The sequence below is a fragment of the Carassius auratus genome, unplaced genomic scaffold (assembly GCF_003368295.1).
Source record: "Carassius auratus strain Wakin unplaced genomic scaffold, ASM336829v1 scaf_tig00030951, whole genome shotgun sequence".
NCBI lineage: Eukaryota > Metazoa > Chordata > Actinopteri > Cypriniformes > Cyprinidae > Carassius > Carassius auratus.
The window spans coordinates 49,864-68,580 of NW_020525886.1; the positions used below are offsets into that span (position 1 = coordinate 49,864).

The 18,717-nt window shown below is 33.5% G+C and overlaps 1 protein-coding gene across 1 annotated transcript; it reads left to right on the forward strand.

Annotated features, from left to right (window-relative positions):
• The first annotated feature begins 185 nt into the window (after positions 1–185).
• On the forward strand, positions 186–18,717 carry LOC113080336 (ribonuclease inhibitor-like). The gene is made up of 13 exons (XM_026252503.1): positions 186–217; positions 366–536; positions 1,059–1,229; positions 1,430–1,603; positions 12,161–12,331; positions 12,514–12,687; positions 12,867–13,037; positions 13,376–13,546; positions 13,639–13,812; positions 14,030–14,203; positions 15,292–15,453; positions 16,437–16,526; positions 18,399–18,717. Exons 1-12 carry the CDS (start codon positions 186–188, stop codon positions 16,486–16,488), a joined length of 1,797 nt encoding a protein of 598 aa, XP_026108288.1. The 3' UTR covers positions 16,489–16,526; positions 18,399–18,717.

Sequence of the window (18,717 nt, forward strand, 5' to 3'; positions counted from 1 at the left end):
TTTAAGATTATGTGATATAAATTGTTAATCTATTTTAATTTAGATTTTTGAAAAGTGCTGCTGCAGAGCAAGCGTGTGATTATCTCACTGAAGTTCTGGGTACAAGTCCATTATTACTGAAAGAACTGGATCTGAGTGAAGATAAATTAAGAGATCTGGATGGAGAGAAGCTCTCTGCTCTTTTGATGGACTCTCATAGCAAAGTGGAGAAAATTAAGTGAGTCTACATTATTTTATACATTATAGATAATGGTTGTTTATTTATTATTAAATACTGTCTGTCATGTGTGATCCAATATAAAGAGATATTGGTCTGATGTATGTAGAAAATGTGCAGAATAAAAAAAAATGTTTTTTGTGTTTAGGCTGAACAATTGTAGGCTGACAGAGAAAAGCTGTTCAGTTCTAGCTACTGTTCTCTCCTCCAAAACCATCCTGAAAGAGATTAACCTGAACAACAGCCGTCTGCTGGACTCAGGAGTCAAAGAGATCTGTGAGGGACTGAAGAATCCTGTGTGTGAGCTGAAGATACTCAGGTGAGGACATTTCACCAACAGATACACTCAACACAAAAATCACATATCACATACTATATATATATATATATATATATATATATATATATATATATATATATATATATATATATATATTATTTTATTTTATTTTATTTTTTTTTTTTTATTTTTTTTTTTGAAGACTCTGTAAGTGTGAGCTAACAGAGGAAAGCTGTTCAGCTCTTGCTTCAGTTCTCAGTTCAGACTCCAGCAGTCTGAAGGAACTTGATCTGAGCAATAATAATCTACAAGATTCAAAAGTGAGGCTGCTCACTGATGCACTGAAAGAAAACTGTAAACTAGAGAAACTCAAGTAAGTTGATTTCTAACCCATTAAAGGTGTCTGGATATTTTATTTGTGCTCATATTCATATTTTTTACATTAATTTGTACAAGGAACAAAATTCACTAGCTTTTCTTCTTAGCAGTTATTATTAGTCAAGACATTTCTAGAATAACTGTTAAATCAGCTGATTGTAACATTTTATTTTCCTTTTCTAGACTCTCAAACTGCAGTGTCACTGAAGAAGGTTATAAAGCTCTGGCTTCAGCTCTGAGATCAAACCCTTCACACCTGATAGAGCTGGATCTCACAGGAAATGATCCTGGACAATCAGGAGTGAAGGAGCTCAGTGATTTACTACAGGATCCAAACTGTCAACTAATACTGAGGTGAGATGTTTTGAAATACTTAAAATTTATGCAGTTTATTTAATTATAGAAATATTATTTCAGAAATACAATATGTTGTTGCATGAAATTAAAGTGATGTTATAATAAACTACTAGGGATTTAAGCATTATTTTTAGATTGTCATTGTACCTTAAAAGGTGAGAGCTGAACTGAATCCTGCTTCATCTTGCATTCTGCAGGTTTTTGAGTTCTGAAGCAGAAGAAGCCTGTCACTATGTGAGAAGAGTTGTGAATAAAAACCCATTACTTGTGAGAGAACTGAATCTGAGTGAACATAAACTGAACAGCACACATAAAGTGAAGCAGCTCGCTGCTCTACTGGAGGATAAACATTGTAAACTGAACATAATTCAGTAAGTATATATGTAATTTTCATTTTTGTGCAGTTATGTGTCTTTATAAAACATCTTTCAAATGTAAAATTTGTATTGTGTTGCATTTTCATAAACTGTTGAAGATTAACTCTTGTAATATATATATATATATATATATATATATATATATATATATATATATATATATATATATATATATATATATATATATTCCTTTAACAGACACTTTTACCCAGAGCAGCTTACAAACTAGACTCATACATGAAACTTCGTAAATATAAGAGTAAATTCAGACCAATAATACTGGCGTTCAGAATAATTCATCTACAATAAAAAAGAAAGTGGTTTATGCAGCTGATTTCATTTTTGTTAATGAATGAAATTTCTTACATTTAACTTACTCGTTAACTAATACATTTTGTTATTATATGAAATTCTGAACACAGTGTCAGGTGGAGTGAACTCCTCTAAAGTTTGAGTTTACTTGCTGTATATAAGCAGTCACTTACCTTGCTCCATCATCAGCTGTTTTGACATCTGTCCACTTCCTCAAGACCACCAACATAATTCAAGTATATTGCAATCCACACTTATCTTCTAAGCACTAGTAGTCCTGATGGTAAATCAGAGCTTGAGTTGAAGCTACTTTCTTGAGTCACAATATTTAGTGTTTGATACTAAAATAATGTTATCAAAATGCAACATCATCGGTTCACCAGAAGAAAAAATAAGGTTTGGAAATTTTAAACACTATTTACATGTGGTTGGAAGCAGAGACATACACTTTCATGAATCCAATTTACTTTTATGACCAATTTATTATTTACAAATAAAATTAATTCTGCTTCTGTTTCATGAATGAGGCTCAATGTTATCAGCAACAATCAAAGATGCCATTGCTGAAAAGTAGGTCTTAAGATAAATTGAATAATGTTTCCTTTATTGGTTTTCTTTCTCTGCAGGATGAATAAAAACAGTATTACTGAAGAAGGTTGTGCTGCTTTGACTTCAGCATTTAATTTAAATCCTTCAAACCTGAATGAGCTGGATCTGAGTGGAAATAAACTAGGAAACAAGGGAATACAGAATATTTGTTTGCTTTTGGAAAATCCACAATGCAAATTGGAGAAACTGAAGTGAGTATTTTCTATTATCCTTTTTATAGGTATTTGTGTATTTAAACAATCTGTAAAGCATGAAATCCATGCCAAAGGGAGTTAATCTATCCAGTAGAACATGCCTGCTTGATTAATTGCATCATTACATGGACAAAGGCAAAGGAGTTTAAAACTGTTGATTTTTTTGTAATCACTTTTTGAGAGTAACTCAGTGGGAGCAATATTGAGTACAAATGTTTTTTAATGCATTGATCAGTTTTGTTAGCTCTTCATGTACTCTAGGGGTTGTGATTCTATATCTGCAACAATATTTAAAGAGCACTTGTAGCTTTTCTGAGATACATGTGTGAGTATATATTAGAGGTTGAACAACTTCTGATTTTTTTTTTAAGTCGACTTTTATGTGAAGAAAGTCGAGTCGAAATCATTTGTCATTAATGAAAAAAATAAGTTTGGAGCTGTAACAAACCCCCTGTGCACAGCTATGGCAAATGACACAGTGCTGCCCACATGGCTATTGCTCCTATAACAGCTCATTTTCATCAGTTCTTTTGCCTTTGGTTCGCTTTATTTCATACAGATAATATCTCACAGTAAAGATTACATTTATATGAATGCATTAGTGAGAGCGATTGCATGAGTAAATTATTTCTACATGGCAGCATCTCTCTACACTGAAAAAAGTAATAAGTAAATTTACTTAATTTTTATTTGGCAAGTTTTTGCACAAGCATTTTTCAAGTAAATTTAACACATTTGGAAATTAAGTAAATCTACTTAACTAAGTTAAGTAAAAAAAATTAATAATAATAAGTACATTTTATTGAGTAAAATTGAATTAAATAATATTAAATTAATGCATTTAGCAGACACTTTTATCCAAAGCAACTTACAGTGCATTCAGGCTGACAATTTTCACCTATCATGTGTTCCTGGGGAATCGAACCCTCAACCTTACACTTGCTAATGCAATGTTCTACCACTGAGCTACAGGAACACTTCAAGATCTCGTGAAAAATAAGTGAACATTTCACTTACTTACTTTTTTATTTTGGAAAAGTTTTTACACTAACAAAAAACCAGAAACAGATATTCTAGAAATTTCTAAATGTAAAATAATTTTTTTTTTCAAAACAGTTTTATCAAATGAGGGTAAATAAGTCTCTCACTTCTGTCCCTTTAAACCAGTTTACAGCAAAGACAGCACGAAGGACTGGATTCACGTGATAAATATTCTGCAATTAAGAAAACAGACAAAAGAAATAGCACTGTAAAACCCGATAAGTAAACTTTACTCAAACCGTTTGAGTAAATAGATTGCCTTGATTTAAACCATGTAAGTTTTAAAACTTTGCATTCAAGTAATTAAGTGATTAACTAAGTGCTGATTGAGAATTAGTGATGAACAGCTGCTGTTAACAAACAGAATCACTCAGGGCCGTGCACAGACCTTTTGAGGGGCATGTGCTGAAACTGAAAAAGGGCACGCCCCTCCCTTTTTTTTATATCAAGATTATTAAGTAAGCCTGCATAAAAGGAAGAAATGGTCACATCTTCATGACAAATTCAATAACACAAAATAATAGTCTCAAAAGCTTTAGATTTATTCACGATTAATAACAACCATAATAATAATATTAGATAATATATAGATAAAGGGGTTCTTTAAACCTAATTACAACAGCAACCTTCTGTGAGCCATGTACCTGGCAAAATATTTGATACTGTGGTGGACCAGGGATGTTGGTCTCTTGAATGTCTCTTATTCACTACACTTTCCCCTAAAATAAGCCAGCAATGAAAAAATAAATAAAAATAGTGTGAAAAGTACAGTTGCAGTGAAAAACATTTCTGAAGGATCACGTGACACTGTAGTGTAAGTAATGATGCTGAAAATTCAGCTTTGATCACAAAAATAAATTACATTTTAAAATACATTCAAATAGAAAACAGTTATTTAAAATTGTAAAAATATTACACAATTTTACTGGATCAAATAAATGAAGCCTAGGAATGAATCATGAATTACATTCTGCATGATAAAATATAAAGATTTCACAGTGGTCTTCCGTTATTTTTTTTATTTTTTTTAGTTACTACTACATTATTGTAGTAAACCATGTTTTACAACATTTTATACATGTGAGGATGAGCGGAGAGTATACCATAACATTATTAGCCTAAATGTTAATAAATTAAGTGTATCAGCAATTATAAATCAAAGAAGAAATTTCTTAGAAATATATGTTATCTAGGTGACGAGGATCACTCGTCGCTTTGTGTAAGTTCCCGTACGAAACAGCGCGGGGGCGCACCTGTTATGATTTCCGATGGTAAAAACAATTGTGTTGTTGTATTACAATATATCGTATTTGACCAGCGAATGTGTGCAAATGTGATTTTTTTTTTGTCCGTCATTAAAACGGCGACAGTGCCTGCCGCTGCCGGCATCACATTACATTTTCATCTTATAAAAGATGAAATGCAACTGTATGCACAGGCTATTTAAGTGTTGGCTATGTATTGGCTATGACTAGTTGGCAAATGCTAGCCCTCTCTCTCAGGCTACGTCCCACATGTCTCAGTCAGTGAGTCAGTCAGACATCAAATAAATAAAATATGAGCCTTTATAGACATAGTGTTTAGTAGTACTTATTCAAACAACAAGATTTACCCTTCGCAAAACTTCGTTCAGCTCAGCTGTTGTCTACTGTGCGGCTGTGTGGAACTTCAGTTGATTCAATTAATATAGAGGGGGCGGGGTTATCAGCTTACTGACAGCTTGAGGATCGAATAAGATTTACACAAGCTCGTTTTAAGAACTTTCATTTGCTAAATATTTGTAAAACAGACAGACAGACGTAAAGGGTGACCAATAGCATCGATAAAATAAAATAAAAAACCACCAAAAAAAAGGGCACTTCGGAGTGTAAGGGCAAAAAGGGCATGTGCTCTGCACAGGTTGAGCCCTACCTGTGCACGTGCCTGGAATCACTGAAGAAAAGAGAAACACAAGAACTACTACAACTGACTTCAGACACAGACTTAGATGAAATCAACTGAAATAAAATACATGAAATCTCTCAAGATCTGATTAAACAACCCCACAAACAGCATCACCAGCTCCACTTATTAATAACCAGACTGACTTTATTTCTGTCAGACGTCTACAGAAGATATTATTGAGAATGAACTAAGGTTTAGATGTTGATTTATTGTTTCATTTGAAGTAACCATGTTAGAGATCACTGTTTGCTTTAGTTGGGCTCTTGACCCTTGATTTCTGTCTTTGTGTTTTCTCTGGCTGTTATAACCGTGTGTTTCTAAAACACATTTGTTGTAACTCAAAAGCCCAGAGGAAATGCCATCAGGTGTTAACCTGTACCTAGGTGTAGATTGTTATACTTTGTGTCAGTGATGATAATCATCAATTATTGAACTGTACGGAGTCTATAATCTCTGATGAAATATGTGTTGTGTAATATGATTGATTATAGTAAAAGTGATTCTAAGAGCCAGCGGTTCTGTGATAATAAGTTAATCTGAATGACTTTTCAAACAGTGTGGTCTTCTACAGTGTCAAACAGTCACACACAGACATCAATAATCAGAATATGAACCTCAACAATGGTGACCATAAAAAAAAAATATGCTGCAGAGCATGCTGGGAGCCATGGATGAGTTTTGTACTACAATAGTACCCAGAATGCATTGCAGCATGTTTTTTCGTCACCATTGTAGAGGTTCATATTCTGATTATTGATGTCTGTGTTTGACCAATTACTGGCATAGAAGAAAAAATGTATGTGTACAAAAGTGTTTAGAAAGTCATTTTTATTTTAACTGATTATCACAGAATCACTGGCTCTTATTGTCACTTTTACTAGAATCACTTCCACTAATTACACAACACCTACTTCATTAGACTCCGTACACATAAATAATTGATGATTATCATCACCAATGTAAAGTATAACAACCTACACCTAGGCAAAGTTTAACACCTGATGGCTTTTCTTCTGGACTTTTGAATTGCAACAAATGTGTTTTAGAAACACACGGTTATAACAGCCAGAGAAAAGACTGAGACAGAAATCAAGGGTCAAGAGCCCAACTAAAGCAAACACTGATCTCTAACATGGTTACTTCAAATGAAACAATAAATCAACATCTAAAACTTAGTTCATTCTCAATAAGATCTTCTGTAGACGTCTGACAGAAATAAAGTCAGTCTGGTTATTAATAAGTGGAGCTGGTGATGCTGTTTGTGGGGTTGTTTAATCAGATCTTGAGAGATTTCATGTATTTTATTTCAGTTGATTTCATCTAAGTCTGTGTCTGAAGTCAGTTGTAGTAGTTCTTGTGTTTCTCTTTTCTTCAGTGATTCTGTTTGTTAACAGCAGCTGTTCATCACTAATTCTCAATCAGCACTTAGTTAATCACTTAATTACTTAATTGCAAAGTTTTAAAACTTACATGGTTTAAATAAAGGCAATCTTTTTACTCAAACGGTTTGAGTAAAGTTTACTTATCGGGTTTTACAGTGCTATTTATTTTGTCTGTTTTCTTAATTGCAGAATATTTATCACGTGCATCCATTCCTTCATGCTGTCTTTGCTGTAAACTGGTTTAAAGGGACAGAATTGAGATACTTATTTACCCTCATTTGATAAAACTGTTTTGAAAAAAAATATTTTACATTTAGAAATTTCTAGAATATCTGTTTCGGGTTTTTGTTAGTGTAAAAACTTTTCCAAAATAAAAAAGTAAGTAAGTGAAATTTTCACTTATTTTTCACAAAATCTTGAAGTGTTCCTGTAGCTCAGTGGTAGAACATTGCATTAGCAAGTGCAAGGTTGGGGGTTTGATTCCCCGGGAACACTTGATAGGTGAAAATTGTTAGCCTGAATGCACTGTAAGTTGCCTTGGATAAAAGTGTCTGCTAAATGCATTAATTTAATATTATTTAATTAAATTTTACTCAATAAAATGTACTTATTATTATTTTATTTTTTTTACTTAACTTAGTTAAGTAGATTTACTTAATTTCCAAATGTGTTAAATTTACTTGAAAAATGCTTGTGCAAAAACTTGCCAAATAAAAATTAAGTAAATTTACTTATTACTTTTTTCAGTGTACTAGTAGTAGTGACATTGTGGGATTTAGTTAAGAAATATATGCTTGAACTTTTATGTTTCAATGCTATTTTATTGAGAAATCAATTTCTGCGCTGAATGATTCTGTGCACATGTGATCTGCGTGTGACGTACGAGCTGCTGTTTGTAGCCTTCGAATGTGCATTACAGTGAAGCAGCACATTAGATTAGAACAGCGATTACGTTTTTTTTTTTTTGTTAAATTTGAGTATTTTTAACATTGTTTTTCAGTAGTACTGCCATAACTTCTGCTGTGTTCTCAAAATCTTTTCTAATGGCTTCTTCTAAAATAGGTATCAAAAGATGTATAAAATAATTGACACTCTGAAATGTGTTGCACAAGTCATGCTTGTGAATGTGGCTCAGGATGATAAGCTTCTTCCTGAGTATCACTGTCAGACTTGTGCTCGGACTGATATGGCAAAACTGATACCATAGAAAGTTATTACTTTGTAAATGAACATAAAAGGGGCCCTTTAATATACTTTTGTAAATACATTTTTGATTAACTGAAACACTACTACTAGTGAAATGGTATTTTCAATGTATTTTTATTTTTTAACTACTTATTGTTATCTTTAAATATCGTGTTCAATATTTGGAAATTCAAATTAAACAAGTCTTACTTTAGTATCATTAATATAATATTATAATTTTATTACCATTTTATATTGGTATTTATTCTATACTTACCTTTGAAATATTTTAATTTTAAAGTAAGGTTGTTTTAGCAAACAACAAATAAGATAAGTTTAAGTTTTCTATTCTATTTTATTAATGTAATTATTCTTTAATTTTACTTGATGTTTATTTTAATTCAGGGAACAAAATGGTTCTAAAAATAAGCAGATGTTATAATGGCATTTATAAGTTTCGCAAATATCAATATGAAGGCACAAATGCACTTTTTGGAAGTTTTTATGACAATATATTTTTCTACTTAGTTATGGATTTTTTAAAAGCAACATTTTTCTTTATGGATTTGTATTTTATTTAGAGTAGAACATGCTGTACTTAATATCAATCTTTTTTTTTTCCATTTACAGACTTTCAGACTGCGGTATCAATGGTGAAAATTACAAAACCTTGATTTCAGTTCTGAGATCAAGCCCTTCACGCCTGACAAAGCTAGATCTCACCGGAAACTATCCTGGAAAATCAAGACTACAGTGGCTCTTTAAATTACTAGGGGGTGCAATGGGTAATTTAATGACAGTCAGGTAATAAAAGCATTCAATTACTTCAAGAGACAGAAATGTATTGAGCTGTTTGAAACATATTAAAGGGGGCAGGTTAGTTGATGTGACGAGTTGCTACAGTCACAAACTTGAATTTCATGAGTCTGACAAATTTTGTGACACAAACGTAATGTAAAACAATCATTACAATTTTGACAGATAATTAATTAAATAATTCATTAATTTATTACCTGATTTGGGTATTTTCTCAGTAAAAACTAAATTGAATTATAACAATTGACTTAATTATTACACTGGACCCATGATGAGGATTGAGATGCAAAAGGTATAAAATTATAACAGTTATCTAATCTAAACTTCTATTCTAATTTCTGTAGCTTTTTGACAAGTCCTGCGGCAGAAGAAGCATATGAGTATCTCTTCAATGTTCTGGGTACAAATCCTTTACTGCTCCAAGAACTGGATCTGAGCACAAATAAACTTGGAGACCTGGACTGGGAGAAACTTGCTGCACTTCTGCTGGACTCTCTTTGCATAGTGGAGAAAATAAAGTAAGGGATTATGATTTTAGACAATAACATTTTCTAATCTATTAAGTGTGTATCTGCAAACTTCTGTGATTTAAGGAAGTTATGGTAACTAGTGTTGGGCAATATGGTAATTCTTCAAATAATCATATCATGAGCCTGTGATATCGACGATACACGATATTATCGTGCATGTGTGGAGCAAGAGAGAGACTCTTTGTTCTTGTCATTGCATAAATATTTGGTGTTTTAACCTGCGCAGGTTCATGAGAGAGAGCCTATGGAATCACCAATAATCGAAAAAATATAATTTGAAACATACTGATAAACTAATGTTAAATATAAAAATACTGTATTTAAAACAGCTAGTTCATATAGTCGGACACAACTGTCATACCCCACGTCCTGTGACAAATGTACCGCATCTGCGCACAAATTCAGTTTCGAGCATCCAGTAATATAATCACACATGTCTTGTGGAGCTTTCGGAGAATACTTTCATTTGTCATTTTAACTGTTTGGAAACAGAGCGTAAATGTGGAAGTCCTTCAAACCTTTATTATCCTATTGCGACCTCTATTTGTTTGATAGGTCTGACGTCACGTAGTCCTGCTTCCATGTCCAAACGCTCTATCAGTAACCATGAGAAAACAAAAAATGGTGCTAATATAAACTCACAATGTGATATAATACTACAGAGAAAGTTATTATCTTAACCTTTTACTCCATTCCAATGTCCCAGATAGCCAGACAATGAATGTGCAACCCCTAGTATATATGAATATCTGATAATAACATATAATAATGTTTTTGTGTTTAGGCTGAATAATTGTAAGCTGACAGAGAAAAGCTGTTCAGTTCTAGCTACTGTTCTTTCCTCCAAACCCAACCTGAAAGAGATGGACTTGAACAACAGTCGTCTGCTGGACTCAGGAGTTAAAGGGATCAGTGAGGGACTGAAGAAATCTAAGCTTGAAATACTAAAGTGGGTACATTGCACATCATGGAAACACAAACAATTACTTTAATGGCAGGAATATAATAATGTAGTACTGTGTGATTTAGTTATTTGGACAAATTTGATCAGCACATATATATATAGTTTATTATTTTTTTAACATTTTCTGTAGACTCTCAAACTGCTGTATCACTGAAGAAGGTTATAAAGCTCTGGCTTCAGCTCTGAGATCAAATCGTTCACACCTGATAGAGCTGGATCTCAGAGGAAATGATCCTGGACAATCAGGAGTGAAGGAGCTTGTAAATGTACTGCAGGGTCATTTGTGTAAACTGAGGTGAGTATTTTTAAGATACATTGTAGCAGTTAGAAAATGAAACCATTATAAAAAAAATAAAAATCTATTAAAGCTTTGTTATGACTAAAGGGCCTTTTACCAGCTTGGGGAAAAATACTGATTGACTGGAAGGGATGTTAAAGGTTAATCGATTAACTAACCTTAAAAAAATGATGGCACTGGCTAATTACACATGTGATTGTTTGACTTTTAGAAATTCTACTTCAGTTACAGTAGTGTTAAAAAATAAACAATACAAATATGTTAGTGGTTATTTGGAGCTGATGAAGTTTAATTTCACATCAGATCTTGCAGCTTCTCTACACTCTTAAAAATAAAGGTGCTTCACGATGCCACCTTTTTTGTCTAAATGGTTCCATAAAGAACCTTTAACATCTTAAGAGTCTTTCTGTTTCACAAAAAGGTTCTTTGTGGCGAAAGAAGGTTCTTCAGATTATAAAAAAGGTAAGAAAGAAGGGTTCTTTAAAGAACCATTGACTGAATGGTTCTTGGTGGAACCAAAAATGGTTCTTCTATGGCATCGTTGTGAAGAACCCTTTAAGCAACTTTATTTTTAAGAGTGTATTTCTTTCGCTGCACATACAGAAAAATGTCCTATTGCAAGTTAAGCAATGGTATATTATTCTTGCGTCTTTGTTTTTCATTATTCTGCAATAATTTAGAGCCTGTATCACTATCCAGTCATAGGCTTTGTTTGACACTATATTGATCTGAACTTGCCAAAAAAAAGAATACATAAATATAAAAAAAATAATGAAAACCTGAAATCATGGACAAGCACAAGTCTAGAGAAGCAGGTGTTCTGTTTATTAGTTCATGTTGAGGAACACACGTTACATGTCTGTTACTAATATACATCTGTTTGATCATGTGATTTTCCATGTTTATGGAAAATTAAACTAGTTCTAAAATATTAATATCTTATTGCATGTAATGTTACTGTTATTCCTCCGGTGTTCCCAGGTTTTTACAAAGTCCCGCAGCAGTTGAAGCCTGTAAGTATGTGAATAGAGTTCTCAATATAAAAGACCCATTAACCCTGAGTGAGCTGAATCTGAGTAAACATAAACTAGAACTAAAGAATGTAGAGCAGCTTGCTGCCCTGATGCAGGATAAACACTGTAGACTCAACAAACTTCAGTAAGTATTATTTCCATTCATTGTACATTCACAGTATCTTAAATCAGATGAAGTGTAATCACTGAATGTTGGCATCAAGTACCTCGTGTTGGTAAATTCTCCTCCTGTCACATTTTAGGCTGTGTGACTGTGATCTAACAGAGGAAAGCTGCTTAGTTCTCGCTACAGTCCTGAGATCAAACTCCAGTCTGAAAGAACTTGACATGAGCAACAATAATCTGCAGGATTCAGGAATAAAGAAACTCCAGAACGGATTAGAAAATAAAAACTGCACACTGGAAAAACTCAGGTGAGTAAAATGAAAATTTTATTTTAATAATTTATTTATTTTTAATCAGAGTCAAAATCTTATTGTAGCGAACAAAAAAAAGAGATGTTTCATTTTGATAGAAAGACTAAATAAAATCCATTTGAGATTTTTTTCAATATAAAACAATTTAGCAATTAATTATAATAATATTTTTCCTGTAGACTTTCATACTGCAGTATCACAGAAGAAGGTAATAAAGCTCTGGCTTCAGCTCTGAGATCAAACCCTTCACACCTGATAGAGCTGGATCTCACAGGAAATGATCCTGGACAATCAGGAGTGAAGCAGCTCAGTGATTTACTACAGGATCCAAACTGTCAACTGAAGACACTGAGGTGAGGCGTGAAGAAATGAACAATATACAAACTGCTTGTTTTTTTTATATAATTTTTTTTATATACAATACATTAAAGATTTAAGGATTAAAAACAATAATTACTGGTAGTTTTAGCAGTATTTTACATTACGTCACAAAATATGAGTACTGAATTGAATCCTGCTTCAAATTCTGCAGATTTTTGAGTCCGGATGCAGAAAGGGCTTCTGAATATGTGCCTGGACTTGTGGGTAAAAACCTGTTGCTGGTAAAAGAGTTGAATCTGAGTGATGTTAAACTAGGAGACACACAAGTGAATCAGATCGCTGCTCTACTGCGGGATAAACACAGTCAACTCAACACGGTGATGTGAGTATTTCACATGGTTTATTGTAACTTTTAATATGTAATATATGTAACTTTAACAGATATGATGTTATATCTGGATCATCTTACCTGTGCCAGAAAAGTAAACCTAGCCGAATTCTGACCTATAGCTTTAATTTGCAGGAAGACTGCATGCTATTACTTATCTTAACTTCTCTATCCACCATAATGTGGTTTGATATCCAAACATAGATATTATTATTTATGTAACTTAAGACAGCACAAGATTCAAAACTGAAAACATAGATAGGCTATCTAAAAAATAAATCAATAAAAAATAAATCAGTTTGATTCAGTGTCTGTTCTCTCTCTGTTTTCAGTCTGTGTGGATGCAGTATTACAGAGAAACAGTGTCTCATCCTGACTTCAGCTCTGAAATCAAACCCATCACACCTGAGAGAACTGGACCTAAGTGGGAATAAAATAAATACAGGAGTGAATCACTTATGTGACATACTGATGCATTCACACTGTAAACTGGAGAGACTGAGGTGAGGAACATGCATACAGAACAAAAATATATATATATATATTTAAAGGAAAGATAATGAGTTGTATTTTAAACTAATTTCTCTGAATCTAGGTTCAGTGGATGTGAAATGACAGATGAAGGATTTTCTGCTGTGACTTCAGCTCTGAAATCAAACCCATCACATCTGAGAGAACTGGTCCTGAGTGGAAATAAATTAGGAGACTCTGGAGTGAAACACCTCTGTGATCTACTGATGAACCCAAAATGCAAGCTGGAAATACTCAAGTATGCAACTTTATGCTGTATAGAAGTTACAGTGTGATTAAAGTTTATAATTCTGTTGGTTATTTGAAACCATTGGAGCCAAAAATAATAGTGTTTATAGCACTACAGCGTCTGGAATTTGCCTTTTAGTTTATACTAGCTGTTTTTAATTACATGCTGTAGCACTTCAGTAAGGTGGTCATTGTAGATTAACCCATTTTACTTTTTCTGTCTTCAGTTTGTGTAAATGCAGAATTACAAAGAAATATTGTCTCAGCTTGACTTCAGCTCTGAAATCAAATCCATCACACCTGAGAGAACTGGACCTCAGTGTGAATCAGATTAATAAGACAGGGGTGAATCACTTATGTGACGTACTGAAGGATTCACACTGTAAACTGGAGAGATTGAGGTGAGGAACATTTGCATACAAGACAAAATAAATGTTTGTGGTATTTAAACGAATAAGATTGAAGAGGGTTTTTTTTTTTGTCTCATTGTTCCAAATTTAGGTTCAGAGGTTGTGAAATGACAGATGAAGGATGTTCTGCATTGACTTCAGCTCTGAAATCAAACCCATCACATCTGAGAGAGCTGGACCTCAGTGCAAATCAACTAGGATACTCAGGAGTGGAAAACATCAGTGACCTACTAATGAACCCACAATGCAAACTTGGAAAACTAGCGTTAGTAACATTCCAAAATAGCTACAGAATAGTAATTTTGCACTTCCACGTTAGTCATATGGTCATAATAGCTAATGCCCATAAACTTTAGACAGCATTGAATTTCCACAGCCTGAGTTGTCTTCTCTAGTTCATCTGTCAGTGTCCATGATTTACATACAGGAAGATAAAAATAACTGGAACATGAATATGCCTAGATTTAATTTAAGGTTGATGTTCTTGTCCCTTTATATTGGCTTCAGTCTTTAAGTGCTATTGTAGTCTGGGCTATCGTGGCCATAATTTCTGGTTTGGATCTCTTATCAGATATCAGAGGTATTTGAATTGAGACACTGATTCCAGACACTGGTTCTGGATGGTTTGGGACAATCAAATCTTTCTCCATGAAATAATACCCAAGGTTTAATGGTGTATGACATATGTACTCAAAAATCTGAGTCTTTTTTTTTTTTTTTTTTGTCTTCAGTCTGTGTGGATGCAGTATTACAGAGAAACAGTGCATCATCCTGACTTCAGCTCTGAAATCAAACCCATCACACCTGAGAGAACTGAACCTCAGTGGAAATAAAATAGAAAACACAGGAGTGAAGCACTTATGTGACGTACTGAAGGATTCAGACTGTAAACTGGAGAGACTGAGGTGAGGAGCTCTATATAATTAGAGTCAAAATGAATAACAATCAGTTTAAAACAAGATATTTTATACTCAGTATTTTGTGAAGAGCCTGAGTTTACAGTGTATTTATTGAAAGTTGTTTGTTATTGATATTTGTTTTTAAGACTTCTCTTTCTCTGTCTGTCTGTCTTCTTCTAGTCTAAATGACTGCGGCATTACAGATGTTGCTTGTTTGGCTCAGTCTTTGGATAAGAAGACATCATTACGTTTTCTAAAAGAGCTTGATCTGAGTAACAATAAAATAGGAAACTCAAAGAAGCAGCTCACTGAGGTGCTAAAAGAATCAGGCTGTGAACTGAGGTGAGTAAACACCACTTTTGACTTCAGAATAAATCATAGATGGATTCAGTCACGACAAACAGTAATGCTATCAGGATGTGCTCTCAAGGCAATAATAATGGAAATGTTTGGTTTAGGTTTGGGTGTTAGTATTTGTTTAATCTTTGTGTTGATAATTAACACTGCAACTGACATAAAATCAGAGTCAAATCATTGAATCAGGCTGGGTTTGTGCTAAACTGGTATGAGGGAAATCACTCGATTGATAAAATGTTGAACACAAAGAAGATGAGGATAGAAACAATGCAACTACAACAATAGCTTTATTAAATGCTTTAACAGAAGAAAATGATTGTACTGAAGATAGACTGATAATTGTGGGCCGACTGTAGGAAAATGCTGCACTCCTGGTAAAATCAGTGCAGATACTAGGCTCAGCTCACAGTCGTCCACCATCACATGATCAATGTCTCTGTCTTTTCAGTCATGTTCAACATCATTTATTTTACTTTCAGTTACTGTACATTAGAAATCCCCAACACACAAATGGACACTTTTGTCTAATAAAGTGCATGCTCCTGAGATCACATGTGCTAATAAATAACTTTTCATGTTCAGGCTTACAGAGTTTTGAGTTCAAAAGGTTTATGTTTTTATTAAAAATAATATGTTTTTGCTCCTTGACATTTATCCTATGTAAACTGTGGGATATAAGATCTGTTTTATTCCTAATTTGTAGGAATAAATGTAAACCATACACTCATCCTCGTCTTTTTCACTTACAAAGACTGGATTTATAGATCCTTTTGTAGTCACACTTACACAAAGACAGAAATATATGAATGTTATTTGAATCAGTCACTAGTCTGATTATAGCAATGTTAATGTTAGTGTAATCTGTTACCATTTTTGTAGAAAAGTAATGGCAGAAATGAGGTAACGAATTTGCAACTTGTTACAGCCAACATTGATTTTTTTTTCTCTTATCCAATTCCTTCTTACAGACTAGACAGTGAAAGCTTGCTAAAACGATTTGATGGATGGCTTGGGCTTTAAGCTCAAGAAGCTGTACAAACAGAACCTGTCAACTTCAGGTAAGAGATCCTCAAAAGAGCCTCACTATAGTACTGTGTCTATAGTGATAAAGTAATCTCCAATGTACATGATGTATTCATTATCTCTGAGGTTGATGTCTTTGAGAACAGCACTGTGTAAGTTTGATAGGAAATTTAAGCAACTTTAAAGGATTAGTTCACTTCTAGAATAAAAACATCCTGATTTTTATCCACAAATGCTTGTCTTGCACTAGCTCTACTTGAGGTATTATGTGATCACGTTGGAAAAGTTACTCGAAGTGCCAAACCATTGTTTATAATGTGAATGTGCAAAGAAAGTCAAAAGCCCTTTACAAAAAGAAGTAAAACAGGAAAAAAAATTTTTTTTTGCCCTACCCTACTGTTGTGTTTTCTGTGGAGTTCTGTCATTTCTGAAGTTTGTTATTTCTTATTTTATGTTTAATCAAATGGTAACCTTAAACTAGAGCTACAAATGTTGTAAGTAGCATTTATGGAAAATGTTTGAGGTTTAGCAGCCCAATAGTGTAGTGTTTCTTTAAGAGAGGAGTGTGCTGTGAGTACATGTGACCGGTGTCTATTAGTGAAAAGGAAGCATGAACTTCATTTGTTTGTAATGACTTTCAACCCAGTGTGCAGCCACTTGGTAAGCTCTCTTAATTTTAAATGGTTTCTTGTCTGTTATGATGTACGCTTCATGTTGTTTGCTGTCACCATGCTATGTTGTTGTTGCATGTTAAAGATAACATTATGGTTTGGTAGATCTAAGCAGTTTAGTTAACTGTTAAAGATAATGCTATGTTCAAATGTTATAATTGGACGGGTGGCGAAGCCTTGGGACATAGTCAACATTTAGACTTCTAACATTGTTAAATCATATGTGTTTATTTGTGTTTACTTTCTTGAGTTTTGTAAATGTTTGATAAAGTATGAATCGCAGATCGGTATTTAACATACTTCCTGGTTTGCCGTGGGGTATTTTGGAAGCTGTAGTTTTCTGCTTTTGATAAGATTGTATGCATAGGTTCTTTGTAGGATTTGAGTATGTTGAATAATGTTGTGTGAAGTGTGAAGCTTGTACATGAAAATGATGATTATGATATTATATATTTGTATTTGATTAATGTTGCTTATTGTTATTGGGCTATTGAGGTAAAGAACAGAAGTTGTTTGTAGTATGCACTTGAAAAGTGAAACGTTGTATTTCTTATTGTTTCAGGTTTATTACCTGGTTACTTGATTATCCTTGTGGAAAAAATAAACAAACAAATGTGGAATACCGAGTAATATCCTTTTGTACACTGGGTTGCCCTTTCCGTGGGAATAAAACGGAACACCTACCTTTCTGAACTGAAGTACACAGACAAAGAACTAACCAAGTTTGACTGCATATGCATCGCAGACTTAGTGCAAGATGAGCATTTGTGATTTAAAAAGTATAAAAAATATATATATTTTAAATGTTTTTTAGAAAATGACTGATCATTCCGCTAGCTAAGGCCCTTATTCCTCGGTTGCGATCCATGTCAAGCTCTTTGAAGCTGTTTTGAAACTGCAAGTTAGACTTTCACTCCACTGGTCGCCATTAAAGTCCACTAATGGAGAAAAATCCTGGAATATTTCCCTAAAAAAAACGTTTTTTTTTTTTTTTTTCGATTGAAGAAAAAGAAAGACATGAAGTAAATGAACAGGATACTTTTATTCTGGAATTGAACTAATCCTTTAAATTGAATGTAGAGTTTATTTTGCAAGCTTTTATTTGTTACATTTTCAAATTATTAGGTTTAGACCTTCAAATGAGACAAATTTGTTTTAATGAAACTAAGCTTATGTGATTGAATGACAGCTGTTGGTTTAGTGTTAATTCAAATGGTCATTTTGTTTTATTTACAGGTTGATCGGAGAACAGATGTGTACAGTAAACAGGGGACTGGCTCTTTAGTATAAATTCTCCATCAATCATGTAGTGGACTGTAGGATGGTAACACTTAAAATACACCTTCCACTCAACAATGAGGAAAGTTTCATGTCAATGTGATCAGGTTTATGTGGACAGTCAGGCAGTTTCCACCTCTTACTAGCATGCATCTCAAATGTGTCTCTGTTCAAACTTTGTCAAGACTCTCTCTTCTTGTTTCTTCCCCTCTACATCACTTTCACAGCAGTGCTAGTGTTGTGAGTTGACAGTATAGTAATACATAATGTTCATTTA